At 45.9% G+C, this 25,443-nt stretch overlaps 1 protein-coding gene across 1 annotated transcript in view; it reads right to left on the bottom strand.

Moving 5' to 3' along the window:
* Positions 1-550: 550 nt before the first annotated feature.
* Positions 551-25,443, bottom strand: part of LOC141243791 (uromodulin-like) — a 28,137-nt gene continuing 3,244 nt past the window's right edge. The window contains exons 3-4 of the mRNA XM_073668952.1: positions 1,108-1,818; positions 551-573 (exon numbers count right to left, since the gene is read on the bottom strand). Coding sequence (XP_073525053.1) covers positions 551-573; positions 1,108-1,818 — 734 coding nt within the window. The remainder of the gene's footprint in view (positions 574-1,107; positions 1,819-25,443) is intronic.

The raw sequence follows: 25,443 nt of genomic DNA, 5'->3' as shown, positions 1-25,443 counted from the left end.
AAAAGGTGCAAAGCTGACACTACACATCACAAAAAGACCCCCATCCCTACAGTGAGGCATGATGAAGGCAGCATTATGCTGTGGGTTTTTTTGGGGGCAGATTAATATGAGGCTGTAGTCAAGGTTTTTGACTGACCAAGCCTGAGCCTAGACCTGAATCCAAGTGTCAATCTATGGTGACCTGAAGAGGGCGCTGTATACATGCGATGCCCCGGCTACCTAACAGATGGGAAGCTGCTGCAAGGAGAAGTGGGGAAAGATTGCCAAGTCTAGATGTGCCGTGCTGATAGACCCCAACCCAAAAAGACCGAATGTTGTCAGGAATTCACAGGGGACTTCACCAAAGTATTAATGTAGGGGTGTGCAGATTTATGCAACCACATTATTGTAGTTATTTACTTTCCCTTTTCTATCCATAAATACTTCAGTTTGCTTCTCAATGGATTTGTACAGATTAAAGGGGGAAAAAAGCTGTAAAATTATTATTCTTGGAAGGATTTTTTTTTTACATGGCAAAAACCTGTTATTTTAACAGGGGTGTGTAGACTGTTTATATCCGCTGTATTTTCCCACCTGAAAAGGAATAAAGACGTGATTTTCGAGCTGCCATGGACAGTTCCAGAAATATAAAGAAACTGACCTGCACTTCCAAGCAGGAAAAGACCAGTGTGAACAGGTGCAAGCTAAGAGAGACACTCTATATAAGTAATAATTAAAGCTGCACTCTGAAATGCTATATTGTGCAAACATTGAATATATAACATTAGAATTGCATTACTGCTGTAGAAAACATGTTAAAAAATGAACGTACTTAGCGCACAAACTGGCCAATTCATGTGAACCCAGCGGCCAACGACAAGGCGTACCACTTTGTTGAGACCCCAAACCTAACATGATATCTCTACCGGGCTGAAAGCCTAAATTATATACAATTACATGGGCGGGTAGGATGAAACTCTGTTTAAAAAAGGCCTTAAGCTGATGGAAGGAGGAGTGCTCAGTCAGAAGGCTGGCTGCTGGGTTCACATGAATTGGCCAATTCAGAATCTTTAATCTGTTAGCTGGACACTTCCGGGACTCACAGGTACAGGTGTGCAGAGATCTTACCTGTGCAGTAGACGTCGCTTCTCAGCATTCCGGAGAACTTGTACACGTAGTATTCGCCGGAACAGGCCTTCACTGGGAGGCTACCACCAGTTACATTTGAACTCAGTAAGTTGCTGAGTAAAGTCACCATCTTGATTCCATCTCCAATGCTTGGATGACCTTCAGCAAGAGTAAATGGCTCCAGAGACCCACATCTCAGTAGCCCCACAGGTCCCTCTTTCATGCTGGCTGTCAGGCTTCCTACATAACGGAACCAGCCATAATTGTATCTGTCAGTGTTGAATCTGCCGGTGGACTCAATGGTGGACAATCTACTATCTCCATTCAGATCACTATAGTTGACACAAGGATCCGCACATACAAAATTGTCATTGACTTTTATGCAGTCCTTATCACTGGAACAAGTTTCTCCAGAACAGAGGGCCGAGGAGTTGGGAGTACAGAGGTAAGTACCAAAGTAGTTAACGCAGGTTTGTGTTGGGGAACACTTGTTCAGAGTTGGGGAACTACATTCATTGATATCGTCACATATCTTCTTCTGTCTATTCCAGTAATATCCTTCAATGCAGCACTTTAGTGTATCACAGAATGTTATCCTCGTGCAGTTTAGACCATTTCCTTGGTAGCCAAACTTGCAGGCGCAGACGACGTAGTTGTCCTGATCTATACAGTTGGAGCCAGTGGGACTACAGAAGTCGCAGGATTTTGCATCTGTTCAAGACAAATAATAGAGAATACAAAGATAAGGTTATTCGCTTTGACAGTAGATGACACAATGTGTTTGTAAATTATTACAGCCTTCAAAAAAAGTTTGACTTGTTGCAAATGGATGATGCGACTGAATGTGTTAAAGAACAAAGGAAATCCTAGAGGATTGTGTTCCAAAATAATGGAAAACATTAACTCTCTAGGAGGTAAACTGGGAATGACATTTCTGACATTCCTGCCCTCTGTGGTCGGCACATCCACAATGCAAGATGCTCTGGAGAAACACAAGACCGGAGATTCTGAAGGGAAACAAGAAGAGACGTTCTGGAGAAACACAAGACAGGAGATTCTGAAGGGAAACAAGAAGAGACGTTCTGGAGAAACACCAGACTGGAGATTCTGAAGGGAAACAAGAAGAGACATTCTGGAGAAACACAAGACAGGAGATTCTGAAGGGAAACAAGAAGAGACGCTCTGGAGAAACACAAGACTGGAGATTCTGAAGGGAAACAAGAAGAGACATTCTGGTGAAACACAAGACTGGAGATTCTGAAGGGAAACAAGAAGAGACGTTCTGGTGAAACACAAGACTGGGGATTCTGAAGGGAAACAAGAAGAGATGCTCTGGAGAAACTCAAGACTGGAGATTCTGAAGGGAAACAAGAAGAGTCGTTCTGGTGAAACACAAGACTGGAGATTCTGAAGGGAAACAAGAAGAGACGCTCTGGAGAAACTCAAGACTGGAGATTCTGAAGGGAAACAAGAAGAGACGTTCTGGTGAAACACAAGACTGGAGATTCTGAAGGGAAACAAGAAGAGATGCTCTGGAGAAACTCAAGACTGGAGATTCTGAAGGGAAACAAGAAGAGAAGCTCTGGAGAAACACAAGACTGGAGATTCTGAAGGGAAACAAGAAGAGACGCTCTGGAGAAACTCAAGACTTGAGATTCTGAAGGGAAACAAGTAGAGACGTTCTGGTGAAACACAAGACTGGAGATTCTGAAGGGAAACAAGAAGAGACGCTCTGGAGAAACTCAAGACTGGAGATTCTGAAGGGAAACAAGAAGAGACGTTCTGGTGAAATACAAGACTGGAGATTCTGAAGGGAAACAAGAAGAGACGCTCTGGAGAAACTCAAGACTGGAAATTCTGAAGGGAAACAAGAAGAGACGTTCTGGTGAAACACAAGACTGGAGATTCTGAAAGGAAACAAGAAGAGATGCTCTGGAGAAACTCAAAACTGGAGATTCTGAAGGGAAACAAGAAGAGACGCTCTGGAGAAACACAAGACTGGAGATTCTGAAGGGAAACAAGAAGAGACGTTCTGGAGAAACTCAAGACTGGAGATTCTGAAGGGAAACAAGAAGAGACGCTCTGGAGAAACACAAGACTGGAGATTCTGAAGGGAAACAAGAAGAGACGTTCTGGAGAAACTCAAGTATGGAGATTCTGAAGGGAAACAAGAAGAGACGTTCTGGAGAAACTCAAGACTGGAGATTCTGAAGGGAAACAAGAAGAGAAGTTCTGGAGAAACAAAAGACTGGAGATTCTGAAGGGAAACAAGAAGAGACGCTCTGGAGAAACTCAAGACTGGAGATTCTGAAGGGAAACAAGAAGAGACGTTCTGGTGAAACACAAGACTGGAGATTCTGAAGGGAAACAAGAAGAGATGCTCTGGAGAAACTCAAGACTGGAGATTCTGAAGGGAAACAAGAAGAGAAGCTCTGGAGAAACACAAGACTGGAGATTCTGAAGGGAAACAAGAAGAGACGCTCTGGAGAAACTCAAGACTTGAGATTCTGAAGGGAAACAAGTAGAGACGTTCTGGTGAAACACAAGACTGGAGATTCTGAAGGGAAACAGGAAGAGATGCTCTGGAGAAACTCAAGACTGGAGATTCTGAAGGGAAACAAGAAGAGACGTTCTGGTGAAATACAAGACTGGAGATTCTGAAGGGAAACAAGAAGAGACGCTCTGGAGAAACTCAAGACTGGAAATTCTGAAGGGAAACAAGAAGAGACGTTCTGGTGAAACACAAGACTGGAGATTCTGAAAGGAAACAAGAAGAGATGCTCTGGAGAAACTCAAAACTGGAGATTCTGAAGGGAAACAAGAAGAGACGCTCTGGAGAAACACAAGACTGGAGATTCTGAAGGGAAACAAGAAGAGACGTTCTGGAGAAACTCAAGACTGGAGATTCTGAAGGGAAACAAGAAGAGACGCTCTGGAGAAACACAAGACTGGAGATTCTGAAGGGAAACAAGAAGAGACGTTCTGGAGAAACTCAAGTATGGAGATTCTGAAGGGAAACAAGAAGAGACGTTCTGGAGAAACTCAAGACTGGAGATTCTGAAGGGAAACAAGAAGAGAAGTTCTGGAGAAACAAAAGACTGGAGATTCTGAAGGGAAACAAGAAGAGACGCTCTGGAGAAACTCAAGACTGGAGATTCTGAAGGGAAACAAGAAGAGACATTCTGGTGAAACACAAGACTGGAGATTCTGAAGGGAAACAAGAAGAGACGCTCTGGAGAAACTCAAGACTGGAGATTCTGAAGGGAAACAAGAAGAGACGTTCTGGTGAAACACAAGACTGGAGATTCTGAAGGGAAACAAGAAGAGACGTTCTGGTGAAACTCAAGACTGGACAATTTTGAGAAAACATAGTGGGACATACTGAATTAATTAAAGTGGAGGAATCTACAGAAACAAGAGATTTGACCTTCTGGAGAAAGACAAGATGAATTATTCTAAAGTAAGACAACATTGGAGTATCTCAAAAAAAGGAGGAATATAACTCAGCAATATATTGCAACAAATATTTAATATTTTATTTAAATATAATACACAAAAAGGGATACAGGTAGAAAATCAGCCATAGAGGTAGTGTCAGATGATAAAGTGCTTCCAGGTAGGATAAATATAATGATACATTTACAATAAATCCGTGAAACTGCAAAATTGCACATTGGCCACAAAATAGCCTAATTGTAAATAATATTACAAAAATAGTCAATAGACGGGGGGCAGGAATCACAGGGTTAACATGAGTAACCCCAAATCATGGGAATCCTAGCCTCACTAAGTGTTATATGATAGGAAATTGAAGATTAAGAGATGACAATATAAATATTCTTGGTGTACAACCATATGCTCATCTCCATAACCAGAAACACATAGCAAAAAGAGAGGTGATTACCTGACAAGGATGCACAGCGGGGGGAGGTATGAGGGTAGTAAGGGTGATGGCCCAACGCACGTTTCACGGCGTCCCAAGCCGCTTTCTCAAGGGCAGAAAGTATTGTGCTAATAGTGACCCGAGATGTACAGTGGTGGCCAAAAGTATTGGCACCCCTGCAATTCTGTCAGATAATACTCAGTTTCTTCCTGAAAATGATTGCAATCACAAATTCTTTGGTCTTATTCTCTTCATTTAATTTGCTTGCAAGGAAAAAACACAAAAGAGAATGAAGCAAAAATCAAATCATTGATCATTTCACACAAAACTCCAAAAATGGGCCAGACAAAAGTATTGGCACCCTCAGCCTAATACTTGGTTGCACAACCTTTAGCCAAAATAACTGCGAACAACCGCTTCCGGTAACCATCAATGAGTTTCTTACAATGCTCTGCTGGAATTGTAGACCATTCTTCTTTGGCAAACTGCTCCAGGTCCCTGATATTTGAAGGGCGCCTTCTCCAAACTGCCATTTTGAGATCTCTCCACAGGTGTTCTATGGGATTCAAGTCTGGACTCATTGCTGGCCACCTTAGAAGTCTCCAGTGCTTTCTCTCAAACCATTTTATAGTGCTTTTGGAAGTGTGTTTTGGGTCATTGTCCTGCTGGAAGACCCATGACCTCTGAGGGAGACCCAGCTTTCTCACACTGGGCCCTACATTATGCTGCAAAATTTGTTGGTAGTCTTCAGACTTCATAATGCCATGCACACGGTCAAGCAGTCCAGTGCCAGAGGCAGCAAAGCAACCCCAAAACATCAGGGAACCTCCGCCATGTTTGACTGTAGGGACCGTGTTCTTTTCTTTGAATGCCTCTTTTTTTTTCCTGTACACTCTATGTTGATGCTTTTTCCAAAAAAGCTCTACTTTTGTCTCATCTGACCAGAAAACATTCTTCCAAAACGTTTTAGGCTTTCTCAGGTAAGTTTTGGCAAACTCCAGCCTGGCTTTTTTATGTCTCGGGGTAAGAAGTGGGGTCTTCCTGGGTATCCTACAATACAGTCCCTTTTCATTCAGACGTCGACGGATAGTACGGGTTGACACTGTTGTACCCTCGGACTGCAGGGCAGCTTGAACTTGTTTGGATGTTAGTCGAGGTTCTTTATCCACCATCCACACAATCTTGCGTTGAAATCTCTCGTCAATTTTTCTTTTCCGTCCACATCTAGGGAGGTTAGCCACAGTGCCATGGGCTTTACACTTCTTGATGACACTGCGCACGGAAGACACAGGAACATTCAGGTCTTTGGAGATGGACTTGTAGCCTTGAGATTGCTCATGCTTCCTCACAATTTGGTTTCTCAAGTCCTCAGACCGTTCTTTGGTCTTCTTTCTTTTCTCCATGCTCAATGTGGTCACACAAGGACACAGGACAGAGGTTGAGTCAACTTTAATCCATGTTAACTGGCTGCAAGTGTGATTTAGTTATTGCCAACACCTGTTAGGTGCCACAGGTAAGTTACAGGTGCTGTTAATTACACCAATTACAGAAGCATCACAGGATTTTTCAAAGGGTGCCAATACTTTTGTCCACCCCCTTTTTTAGGTTTGGTGTGGAATTATATCCAATTTGGCTTTAGGACAATTCTTTTTGTGTTTTTTCATTGAAGACAAATTAAATGAAGAGAATAAGACCAAAGAATTTGTGATTGCAATCATTTTCAGGAAGAAACTGAGTATTATCTGACAGAATTGCAGGGGTGCCAATACTTTTGGCCAGCACTGTATATATGTATCTCCCCATGATGCCTGAGGGTATGAACAGCTGGTCGGCGAGGCACGCACCTGGAAGTGGCCAGGGGGCGTGCCGCACGGACCACGTGATATGGGGCCAGTGACGCCAGACACGGGAATGAATATCCCACGCAGGCGCAGGGCGTCCCGCAGAATTAGGCTATTTTGTGGCCAATGTGCAATTTTGCAGTTTCATGGATTTATTGTAAATGTATCATTATATTTATCCTACCTGGAAGCACTTTATCATCTGATACTACCTCTATGGCTGATTTTCTACCTGTATCCCTTTTTGTGTATTATATTTAAATAAAATATAAAATATTTGTTGCAATATATTGCTGAGCTATATTCCTCCTTTTTTTGAGATTCTCCAATGTTGTCTTACTTTAGAATAATTCATCTTGTCTTTCTCCAGAAGGTCAAATCTCTTGTTTCTGTAGATTCCTCCACTTGCATTATTTCAGTATGTCCTACTATTGACTCTTATGAGGAAACAAAAGATGTGACATTTTTTTTAAAAAAATCTAAAGACGAGATATTCTGGAAAAGACAAGATGGGACATTCCAACGAAACATAAAACTGAAGATTCTTGAGAAACACAGAACTGGATATTCTTTAGAAGCAAAACATGGGATATTCTCAAAGAACACAAAATTTGAGAATCTACAGAAACCGAAGACAAAATATTATAGAGAAACCATAGTAAAACTTTATAGAAGAAAATGATATTGAAGATTGGGGAAAACTAAAGACAAGACATTCTTTAGGGAACATGCATGAAAAGTTCCAGAAATGTACAATAATAAATGCTGGAAACACCAAAGACCAGACATTCTGATTAGAGATGAGCAAATGTTTCAATATTCGATTACGATCGCCGAATTTGCAATATTCGCCGATTTATTCGTCGAATATTCATCGAACATTTCCGAACACCATAGGATTCAATGGGGAAAAAAAAAATGCATACACAACACCTTCAAACGGGCCCAAAAGCTGCCAAAACACATCAAATTAGGGGAAGACACGAGGAAAGTGCCATCAATTGACCCAGAGTACAAGTACTATAATTATTATTATTTCAGTGACATTTATTCCGTGGCGCTTTACATGTCAAAAGGGGTCACCGACTGGTACAAGAGGAGAGAGGACCCTGCCTGCGAGGGTGCACAAACAATCTACAGGGGATGGGTGAGGATACAGTAGGTGAGGGCAGAGCTGGTCATGCAGCTGTATGCTGGAGCGAGGCTTACCGCAGATTGTACGCTTGTCACAAGAAGTGGGTCTTCAGCTTCCTTTTCAAGGTTTCCACGGTAGGCGAGAGTCTGATGTGTTGGGGTACAGCGTTATCACAGTAGGGGAGATGCACGGGACAAATCAGTCTAGAGCCTAAATCACGTTAAGCTTCCAGGAGCTCAAAACTGAGCAGATTAACCCCTGCACCAATTAATATGAAGTTGAAAGGCTTCTTTCTAATGACTACAGGAGTGGGAGGAATCAGACGCTGCGGTCTTCTGGCTCCTCTCTGTCACAGTAAAACCTTGACACCTTGCAAGCTTCAACACAATGTTTACAAGGTAGACAGCAGCAGTGGTCGGTCTCCTAGACAACGAGCTAACTCCTTTATGATGGTGGAGGACAGCATCTGCAAGTAGTTTGTATGTTCTCCCGTTTTTGCGGGGGTTTCCTCCAGGTTCTCTGGTTACCTCCTCAGTAAAAAAGCAGCCATACAGGAGTGTTCAGAGTTCAATAAATTAGAGCCTGTTGCCACCATTTCCGTGGTCAACAGATTAGAGATGGAGGAGTTCCAACAATCTTTTACATGACCACAACTGTGGGACCGAGAGCTGGCTGCGGTGCTGAGAGAGGGCGGAGTACGGTGAACCGGACAAACTGCTGGACCCTGAGTCAGGTGCAGATGCTACAGTGGATTGAGAAACATGTGGTGTGCTCGGTGAAACAAACACAGCGGCCATGTCCGCTTCCGTTACAGCTGACGGGCTCTCACTAAGCCTGACTGGAGCGGGTAGAGAACCAGAAGTTTTGCGGTGGGAGACCTGTAGCACCCTGAGGATTCGGCTGCTACAGGGGTATTGCACCTCAACCCAGAGGTGTGATATTCCACTCCCGGGTAAGGATGGAGTGTGGAACTGAGCTCGGTAGGCTGCATGCACTACACACATCCCATTTCCGAGGAACAGGCCGACGGTACTCCCACTTAGAAATGTGCAGGTACGACCGAGTCTGTTCCTGGCTGGAGTGGGAGGGGGGTGGTACATCCCAAGTAGTGTAGGGGCAGATAGGGGGAGCAGCCTGGGTAAAGATAGGAGCTCATTGGGTGCTGGTCACCTGAGCTCACACATAGAGGGTGTATATAAGGTGGGCACCAACTAAGAACAGGGTCAGTCAGCCACAGTCAGTCAGGCTGTGAGTCTTTGCAGAGAGAAGTCAGAGGAGCAGAGAAGCCCCAGAGAGAGAGAGAGAGGAGAAAGAAAGAGAGACCCAGAGGGGGAAACAGAAGAGAGGACTCTGAGACCCCAAATCCAATCCACGGGTGAAGAGTCGGCATCAGGGTACCGGAACCCAAGCTGGTGGGGGCAAAAACACACCCCAGCCAGAGACCGGAGGCCATGGGCAGCGTCTGCCACGGCCACCCACCACATCCACCACGAAGGCATACCACGTGGAGGGTCAGGGAACCCAAGGCCAAGGGTCTCCCAACAGAAGGCCCGAGGGAGCTGGACCTGGGTGGATCACTAGTGGGGACGGCCAGAGAAAGGACAGAAGGAGAGCTCAGGGTCACGCTCCGGACTTGCTTGGGGGTTGGCTGGATCCAGGACCTGGTGGATGCAGCACGGCTCGGGAGGTCACTTGAAGCTGGAGTGACCGGAACATCAGCAGTGAGTAAATACCCTTAACTGCATAACCCGACTCTGTCTTCCTTTAACATCTATGCTGCACCACCACAACCCCCATCCTCTGCACCTGACCCCCTGAGGCTATACCCCACCCGTTGGGGGTTATACCATCAAAAGCTGCACCTACACCATCAGCCTCAGCGGACCCTGCTGCAGCGGCGGCCATAGTGACCGCAATACAACGGGTGGCGTAGTCGACATTAAGAACTTATTAACATCTGTAGGACTGCCACATACAACTGAGTTTGACACCCTGGGCACGGACCGGGTCACAGCCACTCGGAAGACTACAACTCCCATCTGATCCGGCTCCGGATATTCCCCCTAAAGAATATGGCCCAGGGGGCGCGTCAACTTTGGCGTAGTCGGCAGGATTACGTGCCCGCAACAACCGGGTACTGCGTGCCTGAAGAAAAGAATGAGTTTACCTCAAAAAGAAGTCTCCTGCCGGTTCCGGAGGGTCCCCGCCATCGGACCCCATCACCAGTCGATTCCCGCCGGTTGTCCGCCATTAACAGCGTTTTCCCGCCATCTGCAGAGTTTCCCGCCACTGGGAAGCGATTCCCGCCATTTCCAAAGGTTTCCCGCCTTGGAAGAGCGGACGCCATTATGGGCGTGCCAGAGGGTGGTGAGAGGCCGCCTCCCATCGTGGGCCAGGACCGAAAATGGCGCCAAAAGTGGAAACCGCCCCCACCAACAGAGACTGTGATGCTAGAGGTGTCTGTCAGCGTGAAAGAACAGCCCCTGGAGCTGACAGTCACCAAGTGGCCCCGGGACCGCCCTCGAGGTGGGAGGAGACGAAAGGAGAGAACAAAGATGGGTGCCGCCTGGAGCAGTCTAGAGCGAGCGCACCCGGAGGCAAGAAGCCTGGAGAAGAGTATCGGAGGAGCTTACCCGGAGATGGCGAGAAAGCAGAGCAGCACCGGCCCGTTGGCCAGGAGCCTTCTAGAAACCGAGGAGGGAGAGCAGAGCAGCACCGGCCCGCTGGCCAGGAGCCTGCTGGAGACGACTGTAGGAGAGCAGAGCAGCACCGACCCGTTGGTCAGGAGCCTGCTGGAAACAACGACCCCACTAGGACTAGTGGAGGTCCTAGCACAGCTCCCCCGAGACCGGGAGTGTGCACAGACCGCTCTGGAGGGCCTCGCAAGGAGGATGGCCCGGGTGCAGCGAGAGACGTTGGCGGAGTGGAGCCGTGAGATGGCCCAGCAGACCGAGACCTGTCAGCGGAGCACGCCACCCGAGACGAGGAGACAGACCGCCTCTGAGGATGGCGCGGGAGGATTGAAGGCCGGAGACGGCGCCGAGAAGGGAGCCGAACGAGTGGAGGCAGGTAAAGGGGACGTCTATGCCCCAGACCGGGAAACCGCGTGCCTGCCCCAGCTCCCCGTCGCAGAGCCCGAAGTCTGTCCTGCCGTGCCCGTCGCTGCAACGTCACCGCCGCAGACTAGGCCTCAAACGGGAGCCGCGACCCCTGTGACGTCACACGCCTCGACCCCGAGCGTGACCAAGCAGGAAGTACCACCAGCCTGGTCGCAAGGCCTAGTACCCCCGGGCGCCGCAATACCAACAGCGCCCCCTACCTCCGCGGAGCCCCCGGCCTGGTCGCAGGGCCAAGTAGCCCAGGGTGCCGCCGTCCTTACGGTGCCCTTTACCTTCCAGATACCCCAGGCCTGGCCGCAAGGCCCGGGCAACCCGGGCGCCACCACCACTGCGCCCATAAGACCAAGAGTGCCGCATCTGGGAGAGGACCTGTACGCCCAGCATACGTGCCCGGATGGGCAGCCATTTATATGGCCACCGGAGTTCCACCATCCCCGACTCCGGAGAGAGAGACCCCTGGATGAACCCCTGATCCCGGCTCCAAAGCCCGTAAAGAGGATCTCGCCCCCGCTAGTGGAAGCACAGTTTGAGTGGGACCCCACCGGAGAAGATCTTATGGGGTTCACTCAAGAGACTCGGGCAGCTGCAGCGGAGCGTGCTGAGTGCTGCCGCCAACAGCTCGAGGACTTCGAGAGGGAGCGGAGAGAGAGGCGGGTCCGGGAACAGCTAGCTCAAGTAAAGAGCGCGGAGCAGAAGAGCCGGGCCAGGAGAGACCCCCGTGCAGCGCATAGTCCCCGCACCACCGGGACTGTGATAAAGTTTAACCTGCAGCATGGGTGGGGCTTCATCCGAGACCACCGCACTCTAGGCGACGTCTTCGTGACCAGGAGAGACGTTGAGTCCCACCTACCGGAGGGACACAGAGGTCGTGACCTTTACATCGGGGACGAGGTCACCTTCACCCGGCACAAGTGTGCCAAAGGTCCCTACGCCCTCCATGTGCATCGCCTGACGGAGGAAGAGCTGCGGTGTGAGGAGGAAGAACAAGAGGACCCAGACGGGTCTGAAACTAGAGCCAAAGGTAACCATAAAGCAAGAGCAGGAGGACGCCGTCGCTAAGGACAGCGAAGCAGAAGCTGTATATAGTTGCCCGTCGGGGCACAGTAAACTGAAACCGTGAACTGAAACAGTAAACTGAAACCGTAAACTGAAACTGAAACTGTTGCTGTTGCTAATATAGTCCCCGTTGGGACCAGCAAGTGTGAACTGTTTACCCGTATTTCCCTTAATCCCACTGACCGAGGACTGAGAGCGGTCATTCCTCCCTAATACCTGGCCGAGGACTGAGAGCGGCCATATCCTTGTATATAGTTGCGCGTCCTAAAGCGCCCCCTACCGGTTTTATAGGAAAACCAGTTTTCCAGAGAGACTGTCGCACTTTACCCGGTCACACGTTGCACAGTGACCGGAGGAGGAGCCAGAGGCGACGAGAATGTTTTATATTGATATATATATATATAATGTTTTATATGTTTTATATGTTTATGCAAAAATTTGTATGTTTTTGGTGTTATGTCTTACAGCCCGAGGACGTGCTGTGATTTACCAGGGGGGAATGTAGCACCCTGAGGATTCGGCTGCTACAGGGGTATTGCACCTCAACCCAGAGGTGTGATATTCCACTCCCGGGTAAGGATGGAGTGTGGAACTGAGCTCGGTAGGCTGCATGCACTACACACATCCCATTTCCGAGGAACAGGCCGACGGTACTCCCACTTAGAAATGTGCAGGTACGACCGAGTCTGTTCCTGGCTGGAGTGGGAGGGGGGTGGTACATCCCAAGTAGTGTAGGGGCAGATAGGGGGAGCAGCCTGGGTAAAGATAGGAGCTCATTGGGTGCTGGTCACCTGAGCTCACACATAGAGGGTGTATATAAGGTGGGCACCAACTAAGAACAGGGTCAGTCAGCCACAGTCAGTCAGGCTGTGAGTCTTTGCAGAGAGAAGTCAGAGGAGCAGAGAAGCCCCAGAGAGAGAGAGAGAGGAGAAAGAAAGAGAGACCCAGAGGGGGAAACAGAAGAGAGGACTCTGAGACCCCAAATCCAATCCACGGGTGAAGAGTCGGCATCAGGGTACCGGAACCCAAGCTGGTGGGGGCAAAAACACACCCCAGCCAGAGACCGGAGGCCGTGGGCAGCGTCTGCCACGGCCACCCACCACATCCACCACGAAGGCATACCACGTGGAGGGTCAGGGAACCCAAGGCCAAGGGTCTCCCAACAGAAGGCCCGAGGGAGCTGGACCTGGGTGGATCACTAGTGGGGACGGCCAGAGAAAGGACAGAAGGAGAGCTCAGGGTCACGCTCCGGACTTGCTTGGGGGTTGGCTGGATCCAGGACCTGGTGGATGCAGCACGGCTCGGGAGGTCACTTGAAGCTGGAGTGACCGGAACATCAGCAGTGAGTAAATACCCTTAACTGCATAACCCGACTCTGTCTTCCTTTAACATCTATGCTGCACCACCACAACCCCCATCCTCTGCACCTGACCCCCTGAGGCTATACCCCACCCATTGGGGGTTATACCATCAAAAGCTGCACCTACACCATCAGCCTCAGCGGACCCTGCTGCAGCGGCGGCCATAGTGACCGCAATACAACGGGTGGCGTAGTCGACATTAAGAACTTATTAACATCTGTAGGACTGCCACATACAACTGAGTTTGACACCCTGGGCACGGACCGGGTCACAGCCACTCGGAAGACTACAACTCCCATCTGATCCGGCTCCGGATATTCCCCCTAAAGAATATGGCCCAGGGGGCGCGTCAAGACCTGCGTGCCAATACTTGGCATGGTAACAGAGGATTGTTGTTGAGGTCCTCTGGTTCACATTTTATCGCAGTGAGATTGCCAGAGTAACACATGTTAATTGCGCATGTGAAGGTTCATGCATGTAGTAGTCAAATTATTACACTTTTTCCCTCTACTGAGATTTTTATTGCAAAGTTTGCAGATAACGTGAGTTGGCTCATCCTTTGTGGTCTCAAAAAAGTCCCAGGCTAGGCAACCCTTGCCACCCCAGCGAGCGGCACACCCACGACCGCTGCTGGCCACAGCCACAGTTGTGTCTAAGGATGCAGTGCTCCGTGAGCTTGCATCACTCCGTATCTGTGCCGAAGGGCGGAAGGTAATCTCCTCTTCTTCCTCTTCCACCTCCTCAGATGAGCTAATCGGCTGCATGACTCTGGGTTCACACCAAGTAGGATCTTCAACCTCATCATCATCCAATTTGTTATTCTATTCCTCGCCCTCAGAGTGACCCTTCTCCTCCTTTTGTCCTGACAGCACAGTAGAGTCCACATGAGGCTCAGGTATCTGAGTCTCATCACGATCACCTCCCTCCCCGGTGGTTAACGTCTGGTGACGAGGGTCAGGAGCCTGCTCAAATCCTACTCCATCCTGCCCGAATCCAACCTAAAAAAAAATTTGACCATTGATGCAGATGCTTTCTTCCTCTTCTTGACTCTGTGAATGCTTGGAGTACATTTCTGATGCCCATGGTATAGGATAGATGAACAGTTCTACAGACTCACCTATCTGTGGTTCGCTACAGTCAGTTCGGCAGTTGGACAGTTGTAACATGGGAGGAAGCAAGGTTAATTGGGGTGCCACCTCTGTGGACTGTACTGTGTGTGATGTTGAGGTGGAGGAAGAAGAGGAGAAGCCACTTGAAGCAGCGCTTGCCATCCACTGGAGCACCTGCTCTTTCTGGCCCTTATCAACAAGCCGTATCGCTGTGTGGCTGCCAAATAAAGAGAGTGGAGTAGCCCATCCAGTAACAGAAGTTGTCAGTTGTCTTTGGATAGGACATGACGGTGTTGGTTCACTAGTGCTTTCACGAACATTACCACCTACCCCACTGATACCTTGAACACCAAGCCTATTCCCCCTTCCACCACGACCTCTCTTTTTCCCACTCATGTTGCTCAGGTACTGTGGTAGGAGCAGGCTATTAGCAAAACAAAATTAGATTTTTTCCTCTGTAACAGCTCTGCACACACCTGAATTTCAGCGGCACTAAATGACAAGGTAAGATATGGCTTGTTGTATAACGTTACTAACCGAACAAAGTATTTTTTTACTGTGGATGACGACTGTATAACATACAAGATATTCTCCAAACTATTTCAAATTTAGATCTAGCCTGCTGTATAACATTACGAACAGCAAAAAATAGATTTGTTGACTCTGCACAAGTTCTGCATGCAGCTGAATTTCACCGCCAATAAAAGGACTAGGTGGCTTATAGCAGAGTGGAACACATTTGCAACAGAAAAAAATATTTTTTTGACTCTGCCTAGCAATAGAAAAATTTTTATACTTTGAAAACAGCTGAGGTTCACCATCACTAAGATAGTAGGTGGCTTTTAGCAGACTGTATCACGTTTGCTGCACAAACAAAATCTTTGATGGACTGTTGCTAGAAACAGAATAAATCTTTTTTTTTTTTACTCTGAAAACAGCTGAAGTTCACCGCCACTAATGTAGTAGCTGACGTATAGCAGAGTGTATGACGTTTGACTCTGCCTAGCATAAAATTTTATTTTTTTTTTTACTTTGAAAACAGCTGAAGTTCACCCACCAAAAAAATTACAAACTGGGCTAACACAGCTTGCACTATCACATTAGCAAAAAAAAAAAAAGGTTTTTGGGGTCTGCACTCAGAAGCTCTGCCCTGACAAGCGCTGCAGATAGCTGAATTTCAACCCCACAAAATCAAAGAGTGGCCTACATGGGCTTGTTTGCTTTATCATATTAGCAAGTGCAAAAATAGATTGAAGGTATACTCCTTCATGGAGCTCAGTACAACCGGTGCACAGCACTGTTCTATGCCATGGGCCCTGCTCTTTCTGTCAGAATCTCAGCACAAAAGCAAAAAAAAAGGGCTGCAAGGTGGATTGAAGAGGTAAACAGCACAAGACTTATCTACACTATCTGGTTTCCACAGAAGCGCCCATCTATCTAGCTAAAATCTCTCATTACACAGGACAGAGCACACTCAGCAGCGTCTATCTCCTTCAGTGACATGCATAAAATGGCACTGAGGGAACATGGCCTGTATTTATATGGAGAGGACATGTGATTTCAGCAGCCAATTACAGAAGCCCTTGTGTCTGGGACACTGTGGATGCTTCCTGCGCTGTGATTGGTTAACGAGCTTTCCTGACTTAAAGTTACCGCCTACAGAAAAAAAAAAAAAAACAGCGCGCTGCTGGTCTGACCTGTTCTGAGCTATCACCAGCCCCCCACTCATCTGCCACGTCCCCCCGCTCATCATACGCAAGCACTATGCTAGCAAAACTGTAAAAAAAGCGCAGTAGTTGCCCCGTAATCACGTAACCACGTAAATTCGCCGAACGTTACCGATTTTCCGGAATTTAACAAATTTTGCTCGCCTTTCCGATCACGAATCCGAATGTGCCACATTCGTGTCGAACTTAAGTTTGGAAATCGGATTTAGAACATATTTGCTCATCACTAATTCTGATGAAACACAAAATGGGACATTCTATGGTAACACAAGCTGGAATATTGGTAACTCATAGCACATTCTAGAAAAATACAAAAGAGAACATTCTACAGAAACCCGGTATAGGAGATTCTGGAGAAACACAACATGGAAGATTCTAGATAAAAAAGAGGTGACATTCTGGTGAAACACAAGACAGGACATTCTGAAGAAACAAAAGTCTAGATATCTTAGAGAAATACAAGATGGGACATTCTGATGATGCACAATATGGAGCATTCTTGAGAATCACTAGATGGGACACCGTGTAGAAGCACAAAATGGTAAATTCTGAAGGAATATGTAAAATTTTGGAAAAACCCAATGTGACGACTCAATATTTTTTATTAATTATCCAGAAGTAACTTCAGTAGGACAGGAGACATACGCTATTATCTTTTTGCTGACTTTTGAATTTATGTGTTTTTCTTTGGTTGGTCAAGAACCACAGACTATTGTTTGCATAAGCCTGGTTGACAAACAAACAAAAAACACCAAAATGTTTTCACCATAGTGGAGTTTGGAGTGTGACTGTTTGAGGTTGCGGACAGGTGCCTTTTATATGGATAACAAGTTCAAACAGGTGCCAGTACTACAGGTAATGAGTGGAGGACAGAGGAGCCTCTTAAAGAAGAAGTTACAGGTAGTGTGGAGTGAATTTGTTTGGCATTTCAAATTCGGGTTCATGTTCGGGGTTCTGGCTTGTTCGCGCCAAAAAATCGGCTCCGCCCACGAACATCCCTGATTTGCCATGCTGTCACGCAGAATACCAACAAGATTCATCTAAGCTAAGGCTCTCTTATTAAGCATTCATAATGTATTATCTGAATTTATAGGGTATGTGGCTCCCGATGAGCCAATTAGCAGGAGAAACGTGCCCGCGTCGAGCGATGCATACATGCATCTGTACTTGTACTTAGCGGTGTAGTTGTGGGGTCGGTCTATTTGTATTTTTGATCTTGTTCCTTTGAATAGGAGGGTCCAAAGACACTTCCATACTATATCTCTTCATTTTCTGGATGACTAGTGAATCTTTTTATGCTTATTGTACTTGAAGATTGGTCTATTGTATATATTGGTATAAAGTGATATCTATTTTCTGGTTTGGTGAGGGATGCAGAAATATTCCCTGTGATCATTTTTGTTACTAATACACATATACTTGTTCTGTATTTACAGCCAGATTAAGATCTATGTACAGTATTATTGATTGTTCAATGATTGATATCCTCGGGAGTATCTTGGCCATTAAGATAACTCACTGTTAGGAAATGAGTACCCATTAATATCCTATTTTTTGATTTACCACTGCAGGTACAGTGGTGGTGGCCCATTTGTCTTGGGGATTGAAGGGTGATTACCCTCTTGCATCCCCTTACACTGATAATTGACTCCCACCACTCTCACCTAATCTGGGACTTATAGGGTCCTTCAGGGTGAGCTATTAAGGAGCGGGGTCGCCATTTGCGTTCAAGAGGATGCCAACCTCAGCTGTGAGGTGGGGACAGATTAGGGGTCAGCTTAGGGCATTGCCATTTCCCCATTTTATGAGAATCTCTTTTGGGACTGAGAATATCTTACAGCCTTTTAACCATTTTTGATGTTTTTTGCTTGTTTGTTTGAGGGTCAGTTACAATTGAATTTTTAATGATACTAATAAACATAAAATTTTAGGTGTATTTTTTCAGTGAAATCGAGTTGATATTAACTGCAACTTATTGTCTGCTAACTTTACAAGACAGGGACGCAGGGTCTTTCAACAATTATGTTTGCTAAATATGTTGATTGACCATTGTGTGGGCCCTGTAATTTGTTGAGTTGAAAACATTGAAGGATAAACTATACATACTCAAACAATGCGAGTTATCCTTATCACCCTTCTCCTTGACCTGTGAATGATGGCTCGAAGGACAGTTGTGAACTATATAAGAGGAATTTGCCTCTGTTCCAAGTGACACTACAGGATGTCAGCTTAGGGGACCACGGCCCCAGCGGGAAGAACACAGATCTGCTCCATTGACCATTGCTGAACCCTTAGAGATGTCTTGAAGAATCCAGGTTGAGACAATCAGGTCACCTGGCCACATACCTCACTGTCCTCAGTTAGCTTCCTAAGTTTGCCATTGCCTACTCTATGTGGAAGCTAGCCAAAAGCGGGGTGCCACTGGTGGGGGTAGTCGGCCCTGGAAGCCCCAAAGTCATAACGGCTCTAATCCCGGCGAGTCAACGGAAGGATGAGACTCTGTAATTTGCACCATCTTGGGTATTTCCTGGGACTGTTCTATATGTTGTTTGTTGGTGGTTCAATAAATTATTGCCACACTATTTTATTCTCACCCTGTGTTGTCTTAGTAGTGTTCTGCCAATGAGAAAAAAGAGCCAGAATTCAGTGATATGAGCCCTGGTCCATGCAGTCTTTCTAAAGACAGCCAGGGCAGCAGATGAGAGCACCCACTGACTCCTGTGTCTTCTCATCCAAGATGAAACATTCTAAAGTCACAGGAGAAGGGCGATCCTGGAGAAACATCAGATGGGGCATTCTGGGGAAGATGACATGGAAATCTTAGAAGAATAGAATAAAGGGGATTCTGGTCAAACCAACGAGTAGGAATTCTGGAGAAACATAATAATGTACAAGAATGGAAATTATGGAGCAACACAGTGCTAGACATTCTGAAGAAAAGCAAGATGGGATATTTGACAGCAATATAAGAAGGAAGATATTGATGAAACACAAGATGTAATATTCTGGAAAAACACATAATGGGACATTTAAAAAAAGCTCAAGACGAGGCATTCTGTAAGACATATACTGTCACAAAACTGGACACTTTGGAAAAATATAGAAAAATATATTTTAAAGTGTTAAAGATTCTGGAAACACCTAATGGGTTGAAAAAGCAGGAGGCTGGAAATTTAAAAAAAACTCCAGACAGGATTTTTCTGGAAAAACACAAAACTGGATATTCCCAAAAAACACAAAACCGGACAGAATGGTTAAGTGTGCAATTTGAACCAGAAATGCATCAGGACTGAGGTTTCTTTTTAAAGGTTTTTAATTATGGTATGAATAAAACATTATTTTATCTACATTCTGAATGGATGTGCCGACTTATTACCTCGTCTCTCTGATCATGGCTGTAATCACCAAGAAGCACGGCACTCTTCAGGTGGACTCCTAACAGATCCGAGGTTTGACAATTACAGCGTGGTGAGCTAACAAATACCCCCTCCCTCCTCCCTGCTTTACTAATCACATGATCAATTTTTTGCCATAGAAAACATTAAGATCCATAAAGCCACTCTAGTGAGGGGGCATTCACCCCCCCACCCTCCCCCCACCTTATCTCTCTCGCACCAAATTTCAAGGAGAAAGAGCTGGCAATCTAAGAGTTGGGAGGTCACAAAACTAATTAAAATTCCTTTTGAAGCCAAGAGTCCCTGCAGTGCCCAGGTGACTGAAAGAGGATATCTATTGTGGGGAGACAGTCATAGCGTCTAAGTTTTGAAAGGAAGGGAAGCAAATGTCTAACACCTTTGGAAGTAAGTATTGTTTTTCCATGATGCTATGATAAAAGAACTTCCCCCAGGCTTTGTGTCTTCGATGAAAAGTTATGAATTTTGGAGTTTTAATAGATTAGACAGTAATGGGACATACATTTTTATCTTCAAGACTAATCTGGGAAGAATATGCATATTATTTCATAACTGTGACACCTGCCTATAAGCCTCAAATCAATCTGGGGCCCCAGATCGCTGACACTAGACATTTCATGTCTCGACCCGAGCAACGAGCTCAATGTACGTCTATGGGAAACTCGAGCATTTTTCAGGCGGCTCCCCCAGGTAGTCTGCAGAGGGCCTAAAAATTGCCCAAATCAATGGGAACAGTGCTCAAATGACATGGGAACAGCATGGGGAAGACCCCTGGAAGCATTTCTGACTCCCGGATCACTGCTGTCAACAATGTTGTTAGAGTATTACACCACTTTTACGTACTCACAATAAAACATACAAAAACGAAACCAAAATGGATTCTCCTGGGAAATATGTTAAGCAACATCCTTTCCAGGGTAATGACTTGTATATAAGGCAAAATAAATATACAAAAGCAAAAATGCTCCTCCACACCTTGGGCTATGTTCACACGTAGCATTTTTGATGCGTTTTTGCACTTTTGTATTGCTTTCAACCAAGACAAATGTATTCACTGGTAAATGTCATTTTAACATTTTACAACCTTATCTGGCCATGTGGTGTGTGACACATCATCAGACACATCCTGTTTCATTTATGATGGAGGGACTCTGAAAGTCACAAAGCCTATTTTTATAGGGCCATCAGGTGGCCCTTACTATCCTTAAATGGCCTGCAGTCGGCCCTCACTATTGTTAGAGAGCCATCAGCCGGCTATGCTTTGTTGTTCCCATTAACGACTGAGTCTCCTATACTGTTATTGCATATGCAGTGACTGCAAGGGCTGCCAAGAATTTGGAGGCACTCCAATGCCCCTTGGAAGAGAAGTAAAGGTCGGAGAGCCTCCTAAAAACAATGTTCCCATTATTAGGAAGTGTGTTTCCCATAGTATTTGCCTATGCAGTGAATGCAAAAGCTGCAAAAAATTTGGAGGAACTCCAATGCCCCTTTCAAGACACGCAAAGGAGGTGTAATGGTAGATATGGTGGTGAGTGATATGGTGATGGAGGATGAGGAGAAGGAGGAGGACAAGAGGAAATAGACAAAATCAGGAAGCATATACCCATGTCTGGATGTGAAGACAAAGGTGCATGGGAATAGAGTTAGACCTCCCAAAAAAAGACACTGTATTTGAGTTTATGTTACGCTGCTATCATTCGGTTGTGCTGAGAAGTCTGGCCCAATCCAGCCCTTGTTCATTTTTATAAGAGACAGCCTGTCAGCATTTTCAGTTGACAGGCAGATGCGCCTATCGGTTAGTACTCCACCGGCGGCACTAAAAACCCGCTCTGATAAAACGCTAGCGGCAGGGCAGACCAGGACCTCCAAGGCATAGAGAGCCAGTTCATGCCACATGTCCAGCTTGGATACCCAGTAATTATAAGGCACAGAGGAATCATGGAGGATGTTGGTAGGGTTGGCAAGGTACTCCCTCACCATCTTCCCAAACTTTGCACTCCTTATGAGAGTACCCCGCACCTCAGGGCCTGTAAGATGGGACGGTCTGAGAAAACTGTCCCAGAACTTTGACAGTGTTCCCCTGCCTCTGCTGGACTGGAGTTGTGTCTCTCTCGCCTGTACTCCTTGGTTGTCCAATGAATTGTGACCTCTGCCGCCAGCGTTTTCAGATGGGAATTTTTTTTAATAATTCCGCAACAAGGGCCTTCTTGTACTGCTCCATTTTAGTAAACCTGTCCGCCTCGGGAATAAGAGATAGAATGTTCTCCTTGTAGCATGGGGTCTAGAAGTGTCACCAGCCAGTAATGACTGTCACCCAAAATTTGGAGAAAGCGAGGGTCACGGTCACGGAAAAGGCAGTGTAACATAAACTCAGCCATGCGTGCCAGACTGCTAACAGGCAAGACTTCTGTGTCCTCACCAAGAGGACGACTGACCATGCTCTCCTACTCCTCCTCCTCCTCCTCCTCCTGTCCTCAGGCCATCCACGCTGAACAGACGGTATGACAGCTGTGCAGGTAGTACCGTCTATAGTGCATGAAACTACACTCCCTGACAGAAGTTATGTCGCTTATCCATGTTATGTAAATAAAAGCTTATAACCTGACGTTAAATTCATCCATTGGTTTTATAAATTACTCTTTTGAAAGCTGAAACCCTCCCAAATTTGGTTTAGGTTAAGAATATAAATTGGCATCAATGATGAAATATCGATCATTTAATGAACACAGAATGGTCAGATTTTGGCAAGACAAAAGTTTTGTCGCCTGGTGATATAATGCACCCAATTCCTAGTTTACATCCTCACCAGTGCTCAGTAAATGATCAGTTAATTAGTGGGTGTGTATAAAAAGAAACCCAGGACCCCAGACCTTCACTTTAACTGCAACTTGAGCTCTGATAACAAGCCAAACATCCACCCTGCGACCAAAGCCTTGATTATCAAGAGGCTGAAGACCAGATCCACTGCAGAGGTGGCTGGCACCTTTAATGTGTCTTAGCTTCAAGTACAAAGAATTACATCACAGCCGCTGCAAATACTGCAGGAGACCTACTGGAGCCTGTATGGATCAAAAAATACACCCAGAAAACAGTTACATTTGGTGGTGGAAAGATCATGGTCTGGGGTTACATTCAGTATGGGGGTATGCGAAACATTTGCAAGGTGGAAGGCAATATCAATAGCCTAAAATATCAAGAAGTATTAGCTACCTCTTACATTCCAAATCATAAAAGGGGTCAAATTCTGCAGCAGGATGGTGCTCCATCTCATCCATCCATCTCTACAACAAAGTTCCTCCAGGCAAAAAAGATCAAGGTGCTCAAGGACTGGCCAGCCCAGTCACCAGACATCACCATCATTGAGCATGTTTGGAGTAGGATGAAAGAGGAAGCTTGGAAGACAAAACCAAAGAATCTAGATGAACTCTGGGAGACATGTAAGACGGCATTCTCTGCTATTCCTGATGACTTCATTAATAAATTGTATGAATCATTGTTGAACCGCATGGATGCAGTCCTTCAAGCTCATGGAAGTCACACAAAATATTAAATATGACTCTAATAGCACCACAACTTCATTCACCAATGTTATGCAACATATTTTTTTATTTTAAGATAATTATTTGTTTGAATATCACATTACTTTCTGTGGGCGACAAAACTTTTGTCTTGCCAAAATCTGACCATTCTGTGTTCATGAAATTATCAATATTTCAGCATTGATGCCAATTTATTTTCTTAACCCAAACCAAATTTGGGAGGGTTTCAGCTTTTAAAAGAGTAATTTATAAAACCAATGGATAAATTTAACGTCAGGTTATAAGCTTTTATTTACATAACATGGATAAGCGACATAACTTCTAAAAAAACTGATTAATAGACTATTTTGGGGAGGAGGGGGTTAAATAGAAGGGAATAATCTCCCCTATGAGTAATATCTCAATCCACATATTAGTAGACCCCAAAATGACATGAGAGGGATTTTAATCCAAAAATATCAATTTTATTAGAAAATGTAAAAGTTACATAGCAATATGAATAAAAAAGAGGGAAAGAAAGGAGATGGTAGGACAACTATGAGGGCCGGGTTAAAGGATTAAACCCTGCAAGGAGACTAACATCCCTGAACCAGCATTGAGGATAAACCAGGTGTACGTATGAGCTGCCAATCAGAGGATAATAGAGTAAAGGCAAGCATGAGTCATGTTAGTCTGTGTCTTCACTAGTAATAACATGCATAGCAAAATATAAAATATGGAGTATAATACACAAAATAGTGGTATTAGTACATGGACACATGACAGCATGACAAATCGTAAGACATCAGAACATATAGTAATGATACATGAACATATAGGTAGATGGATAGCGCTAAGCAGGTAACATTATGCAAATAACATTGAAGTATATAGCAGTGATACACAAATATTAATGAATCAATAGCGCTATACAGGTAACATTACTGTCTGGTCAAGAGCATCAGCTCTATAGGACATTGTTTACCTTGTGCCATATGAAAAACAATTAAGGCAGCGTGTCCTGGAATGCTGGGGGGATGTGTGGCAGCCTCGACGCGCGTTTCACCCTGGGAGTGGCTTCTGTCAGGGACTGTAGCACCTATCCTTCCTTCTCCTCCTCCTCTTCCTCATTGTCACCCAATCCATGTTGGGATGAGATGAAGCTTGGCTGTGTGTAATCACCCTATATGGTTCCTTGCTCCATCTCATCGTGCTCCGCCTGCAATGCATCCTCTTTGATTGTGAGCAGAGAGCATTTCAGAAGACAGAGAAGCAGGATGGTGATGCTAATTATGGCATCATCGCCGCTCACCATCATGGTGGAGTCTTCAAAGTTTTGGAGGATGGTACATATGTCTGACATCCATGTTCACTCCTGAGATATTATGTGTTGCATCTGAACTGAATACGACGGCCTTGTTGATGCTGGTAGTCAACAACTGCCCTCTTCTGCTCACAAATCCTTCCCAACATCTGGAATGTAGACATCACACACCAGTCGGTGAGCCGGAAGCTGCAAACGCTGCTGAAACATGGCAAGGGCGGCAGAAGCTGTAGGTGACTTTATAAAATGGGCACACAGGCAGCGTACTTTGAAAAGCAGATCCAGCAGCTCCGGGTAGGTTTTGAGAAACCTCTGAACCACGAGGTTAAGCACATGGGCGAGGCATGGTACGTGTGTGAGCTCGCCTCAGAGCCGCCACCAGGTTCCGGCCATTGTCACACAAGACCATGCCTGGCTGTGTGTTCAGCAATGTCAGCCACAGATCTACTTGCTCTTTCAGAGCTGTCCACAACTCTTCAGCATTGTGTGGATTGTCACCTAAGCATATTAACTTCAGCACAGCCTGTTGTCACTTGGCCAAGGCAGTGCTGCAGTGCTTCCAGCTTGCGACTGATGTGGTCATTTCGGAGATGATGCTGAAGAGGAGGAGGAGGTGCAGGAGCTGAAGAATGTGGGGGCAACCTTGATTGACCCAGGGCCTGCAATCCTCAGCGCCGGGAGGACGTGTTCCGTCGCAAGGTCCGACTGGGTCCCGGCTTCCACTATGTTAACCCATTGTGTCGTCAGCGAGATGTACCATCCCTGAGCACAAGCACTTGTCCACGTGTCCGTGGCTAGGTGGACTTTCCCAGTAACTGTGTTGTTGAGGGCATGGCTAATGTTTTGGGAC

This window comes from Phyllobates terribilis, unplaced genomic scaffold (genome assembly GCF_046119375.1).
Source record: "Phyllobates terribilis strain yellow unplaced genomic scaffold, ASM4611937v1 Scaffold_2__4_contigs__length_985480577, whole genome shotgun sequence".
Lineage (NCBI taxonomy): Eukaryota > Metazoa > Chordata > Amphibia > Anura > Dendrobatidae > Phyllobates > Phyllobates terribilis.
This window is presented reverse-complemented; position numbering and strand designations above follow the sequence as displayed.